Source organism: Ailuropoda melanoleuca, chromosome 2 (genome assembly GCF_002007445.2).
Source record: "Ailuropoda melanoleuca isolate Jingjing chromosome 2, ASM200744v2, whole genome shotgun sequence".
NCBI classification, from domain to species: domain Eukaryota; kingdom Metazoa; phylum Chordata; class Mammalia; order Carnivora; family Ursidae; genus Ailuropoda; species Ailuropoda melanoleuca.
The window spans coordinates 162,509,396-162,515,651 of NC_048219.1; the positions used below are offsets into that span (position 1 = coordinate 162,509,396).

The following is a 6,256-nucleotide window of genomic DNA, read 5'->3' on the forward strand; positions in this document are numbered from 1 at the left end:
TCCTTTCTCTCTATAGAATGAAACATTTTTGTGTCACCGGTTTACTAAATTTGTGATGAAATATAATTTGATGTCCAAGGATAACCTGATTGTACCAATTTTAGAAGAGGAAATTCAGAATTCAGTTTCTGGGGAAAGTGAAGCATGAAGGGAATCATATAGAAAAAAATGTACTGATCACATAATTAACAATAATTATGTACTGTATATATATCATTTTAGACACATCAATCATGTATCCATATTATAGCTTCTTTGTTTAGTATAGGTTTTTGTATGCTGAGTGTTGCCTTTTAAAATGGGAAATACTTTTTAAGTTATTCATGAGCTGTATATTCACCAGTGTGGCACTCATGGTTTTTAAATAAGATTAGTATTATCTGTTTATAATGCCTGTTAATAAAAGAATTTACAGTTTGGTAAAATTGCTGCTAAACAATCATTGGATCACAATCCCTATCAAATAAACCCATCTATAAAAAGATGAGTGAACTTGAGGTTTCGCACAAGCCATTTACTAAAAAATAGGAATGTTTTCCTTTGGTTTTACCCGTAGTTTAGATATTCTAGAAAATTCTGTAGTATATAGTTCAGTCTTAACTGTTAACTTTTCAAAAATGAGATGAAAATGTTTTAAAATTCTGTTTATAGTTTTTGATACACATAATTATGTGTATAATCCAAATATAAATGCAAATGAAGTATTAGTAATAGTTAAATAATCTTACTGTACTACATAAATTATATTCTAGACCAGCATACTTGGAAAGGATTTACCTTTCTGCAACAGTGGACTGTTAAATACAAGATGGTGATAATGATAAGGCTTGTAAATGACATTCCCACTGGAAACCTGCCCTGTCCTTCCGTTCTCATTTCCCTTAACTCCCTATCCAAACTACATTAGCTGAGAAGCTTTTCACCAGACTGTGATTTAGTGTGGCTTATACCTATTTATATTTGTACTAATTGCTTACAGAGTATACCTCATATTAGCAATTACATTACACTACAGGAAAAATGTATTGGCATAGGCTCTTGCTTATCTTTGTTTGCGAAATTGTTCTAATTACTTGGAAAGCGTTCTTTAAAATAGTTTGATTCTTCCTGTTAGTAGTATTAATCCTTTCATCTAAGCATCTAAGTAACATTTAAATAGAGTTGAAAAATATTGTAGTATTTATTTTACATCCCTTCCCCACAAAGTTTATGTTTGAATTATATGCACATGTGAGGTTTTTTTTTTTTTTTTGCAATAATTCACAGCTTCCAAGGGTGTTGATGGTCATACATTTTTTGGACTTTGTTATGATTCAATGTCTTAAGGATTCAACTGCAGATTTTACAACCTTTTAATCTACTGAATGCAATTTTCAACAAAGCACTGGAGGTCTTTTTGCTAAACTGGATGTAATGAGGCACTAAGGATTAAAAAAATTACACATGCAGTGAAGAAAGTATTTAAATCCATCTCTTGAGCAGAGTTAACAAATGGGAACTTCTTTTTCATTTGAAAGGGTTATTTTGAAAGGAAGATGAAAATGTATTCATCTTGATTTTTTTTTTCAAATTTGAGGAAATAATTTATATCATATTATACAACAAGGATGTATAGCAGAAATATGGGAAATAGTAGCAAATTGAGAGTGTGTGTATATATATTTATGCCTTTCCAAGCCTGCCAATGTATTTGGCCTTGAACAGTGCTATCCCAGCAGCCAGTCATTACTATAACCCACAACTATCTTTTTAAGTTTTATGTTCGTAGTGAAAGGAGTGTTGACTTTGAAATTATGCATTTGTATTAATGTCACTATAAACCAACAGGAATAGTAATTTTTACACAAACTTGCTAAATATTGAGAGACTAAATTACTAAGTTAATAAATTATATATAGCAATGTAGCTGTTCTCTATAGATGGTGTCTCACAATGGATTTCTGTTGCTTGATTATTTTCTTAGTGAACATTTGAACTAAGGCAGTGGCTGGGATTGGTGATCTGGCTAAGTATTTTGAAACATTATGAATAATATGACTTGGTGTTAAGGAGAAATAAAATATGTTTTTTCTTACTCATTCCTTTTTCCCTGTACTGTGTTTAGAACTTATCATAAAAAACAAAACAAAACAAACCACAACGACAAAAAAACAAAAACCCAAAAAGAAAACATCAGTTTGTAGGCTTTCTTTTGTATTCATACTGACATCTTATTCATATTCATTGTACTGTGAAATTGACTCACTGTACTAGGTCAGACCTAAATGAAAGTTACTGTTTTTCCTTAATACTGTGTACAGAATTTTGAAAATACATGTGTATGTACCTAAGTGGGATTTAAAAAAATTAGGCTAGCAAAGGATTTACATAATAAATCTAAGAGGAGGGGTATAGAAAACTCAGTTTTGTGCAATAATGCAATTAGGCTGCACTTTTGTTTTGATTCTCCAGCGTAGGTCCAAAAGTTAAAACTTTCCATAAATTATTTTGATCCTATAGTCAACTCATTGTTTCTCCAATCATAGCTGGGAAAGTAACATTTAATAATTTATGTTTCTGTAAGTATCATTGTTCTTTTGTGGGTCTACATTTTTTCTGTAAATATGCATTTCTCAGTTAAATTCTTAATGCTTTTTAAGATCAGAATCAAATTAGAAATCCATGATTATGCTGTTAACAAGGACCGTGTTACGGTTTTGAACGTATTTACTAACTGATGTGAAATTCATTGTAACAGAACTAAATTGTTTTTTCCCTGGATCTTTTGCCCTGCTGTCTACGTGATGACAACTTTTTGCCTGAAGGTTTCCTATAATTTTATTTGTACAAATTCTACATTTTATTTATATACTTTTTTTTTTTTTAAAGATTTTATCTATTTGATAGGGTGAGAGCACGAGCAGAGAGGAGGGGCAGAGAGGGAGAAGCAGACTCCCTGCTGAGCAGGGATGCCTGATGTGGGCTGGAACCCAGGACCCTGAGATCATGACCTGAGCCGAAGGCAGACGCTTAAGGCAGACACTTAACTGACTGAGCCACCCAGGCACCCCTTTATATTACCTTTTGAATATTTGTTGGATGTGGTTAAAAGGTTTCTTGGTGTTTTTCCATGCTATGCAAATGTTTTAGTAAAAGTAGATGATTTTCATTTCTTGAATACAGCTAATTGTTAACTAAGCAGCCACTACAGATGTACGACACATTTAGTGGTATATTTTGAGATGGTGTAAAGATCCAAATGTGGTTTCTGAAAAACACATTATTTGTGTAGTGTACACAATAAAACCAGATAACTACCAAATGAATCCACTAGAGGGTTAGATTACTCATACAAAAAATTTAACCGGGAGTCTCACTCTTAACATTTGGGGATACTTGGAATTTTATGTGCGCTGGGAATCTAATTACATTGCTTCATTTGTTTGATTTTTCTGCTATTTACATTTATTTTTATAGTACTCAAATCTGTGTATCAAATGTGAGAACCTAATGTAATTAAGCAGAGAATACTAAATTTTGATAATAACCTAAATTTCAAGAAGATAAATGTAATTGATATTCTGAATTTATATCCATGAAGGTAGTATGTCAGTTAAGTGTCTGATATTCTAGGGTTAATTATAGCATCAACTTTAAAAATTTATAAGCTGTTCATTTATTAAAATGAATTTAGCAATTTATCCTGATCTATATTTCTGCTATAAACCTTGGTAAAAGCAATTTATCATTCTATAAACAGTGGGGGGGGGGCTGGGCTGGCACAGTCGGTAGAGCATGCAACACTTAATTTCAGGGTTGTAAGTTTGAGCCCCAGATTGAGTGTAGAGACTACTTAAAATCTTTTAAAAAAATTAATAGTGTATTTACCAGTTTATTTTGGATGGATCTCATGAGGGCCATCTATATCTTGTACAACAACTAGAACTTCACTTAAAAATTATAGTTTGTTATGGATTTGTAAAATTTTCACTGCCTTTTGTGACACTGTCAAAGGAACATTTTCATACAGTATGGTTTATGTGAAAAATTTCTACATCTCTGTATTTGCCAATTTTAATATTTTGGATTTTCCTTAGTGTCAGTGCGTAGAAGGAAATGTTATTTTTTAAAAATGTTTTATACATTGTTTTTAAAGTAAGAGGTTAAATCAAGGAGAAATAAGAGGTTAAATTAAGTAGGAGTAATAGGGTTGTGTCCTCTTATTTTTCCTCTGTTTTCCCTCAGAGATAGACCGAGGGAAGTCAAAGGAACAACAAAACTGCTGAGATGAGGAAATGGTGGGGTATGGTCACTGTTACAAACTATATACCCACTTCATCCAGTTCGGGTAATTTAATAGAATTCTTTTGATTTTTGTAGAAAATCCCTACTTAACTGCCCCCCAAAATGTCATTTTTTAGAAAAGATTTTATTAGCATGTATGCATGTGTAAAGTGGGGAGGGAGGAAGCAGAGGGTGAAGGAGAAGGAGAGGGAAGAATCCCAACAGATTCCGAACTGAGCCCGAACTGGGGCTCAATCTCATGAGCCTGAGCCAAAACGAAGAGTTGGATGCCTAGCTGCCTGAGCTACCCAGGTGCCCCTGTCGTTTTTAAAAACAGGTGTGTATAGAGAAAAAGTATGCTTGCCTTGAGTTTGGTAATATTTAAACCACTTTAAAAAATATTTGGTGCTTCTGGGTTTTTAAATAGATTTTTTATTAAAGATTTTATTTGAGAGAGAAGACATGATAGCACAAGTGGGGTGGAGGAGCAAGGGTGAGGGAGAAGCAGACTCCCCGCTGAGCAGGGAGCCTGACATGGGGCTTGATCCCAGGACCCTGGGATCATGGCCTGAGCTGAAGGCAGATGCTTAATGGACTGAGCCACCCGGGTGCCTCTTTTAAATGGATTTTTAAAAACATTTTTTTAAGAACGAACAGGGGAGAGGGGCAGAGGGAGAGGGACAAGCCGACTCCCCACTGAGTAGGGAGCCCAGTGCAGGACTCGATCCCAGGACCCTGGGATCATGACCTGAGCTGAAGCCAGATGCTTAATCGACAGAGTCACCCTGGTGTCCCTCTATAGTTTTCTGAGTACAGATCCTTTGCCTCTTTGGTTAGGTTTATTCCTAGGTACCTTTTGTTTTTGGGTGCAATTGTAAATGGTATAGACTCCTTAATTTCTCTTCTGTCTCATTGTTAGTGTATAGAAATGCAAATGATTTCTGTGCATTGATTTTGTATCCTGCCACTTTGCTGAATTCCAGTATGAGTTCTAGCAATTTTGGGGTGGAGTCTTTTGGGTTTTCCACATAGAGTTTCATGTCATCTGCAAAGAGTGAGAGTTAACTTCTTTGTGGATTCAGATGCTTTTTATTTGTTTTTGTTGTCTGGTTGCTGAGGCTAGGACTTCTGGTACTGTGTAGTAAAGCAATGGTGATAGTGGACATCCCTGCTGTGTTCCCGACCTTGGGGGAAAAGCTGTCAGTTTTTCCCCATTGAGAATGATACTCACTGTGGACTTTTTGGAGATGGCTTTTATGATATTGAGGTATGTTCCCTCTATCCCTACACTGTGCAGAGTTTTAATCAAGAAAGGATGCTGTACTTTGTCAAATGCTTTTTCTGTATCTATTGAGAGGATCATATGGTTCTTGTCCTTTCTTTTATTAATGTAGTATATATCACATTGACTTGTGGCTGTTGAACCGCCCTTGCAGCCCAGGAATAAATCCCACTTGGTTGTGGTGAATCGTCCCTTTAATGTAATGTTGGATCCTGTTGGCAAGTATCTTGGTGAGAATTTTTGCATCCATGTTCATCAGTCTGTTAATGGTCTGTAAATTCTCCTTTTCGGTGGTATCTTTGTCTGGTTTTGGGATCAAAGTCATGCTGGCCTCATAGAAAGAGTTGGGAAGTTTTTCTTCCATTTCTATTTTTGAAATCGCTTCAGAAGAATAGGTATGTATTCTTCTTTAAATGCATGGTAGAATTCCTGGGAAGCCATCCGGCCCTGGGCTCTTGTTTGTTGGGAGATTTTTGATTACTGCTTCAATTTCCTTGCTGGTTATGGGTCTGTTCAGGTTTTCCATGTCTTCCTTCAGTTTTGGTAGTTTATATGTCTCTAGGAGTGNCTTTCCAAATTTCCTCTTGTGATTGAGTTCCAGTTTCAAAGCATTGTGGTCCAAAAATATGCAGGGAATGATCCCAGTCTTTTGATACCAGTTGAGACCTGATTTGTGACCCAGTATGTGATCTGTTCTGGAGAATGTTCCAC

General features: G+C 35.2%; 1 protein-coding gene across 1 annotated transcript in view; it reads left to right on the forward strand.

Moving 5' to 3' along the window:
• LOC100476647 (MOB-like protein phocein) overlaps positions 1-2,078 on the forward strand; it is a 34,157-nt gene extending 32,079 nt beyond the window's left edge. Inside the window, exon 8 of the mRNA XM_002920022.4 lies at positions 17-2,078. Within this exon, the coding sequence (XP_002920068.1) occupies positions 17-148 (132 nt within the window). The 3' untranslated portion in view covers positions 149-2,078. The remainder of the gene's footprint in view (positions 1-16) is intronic.
• Positions 2,079-6,256: the final 4,178 nt, after the last annotated feature.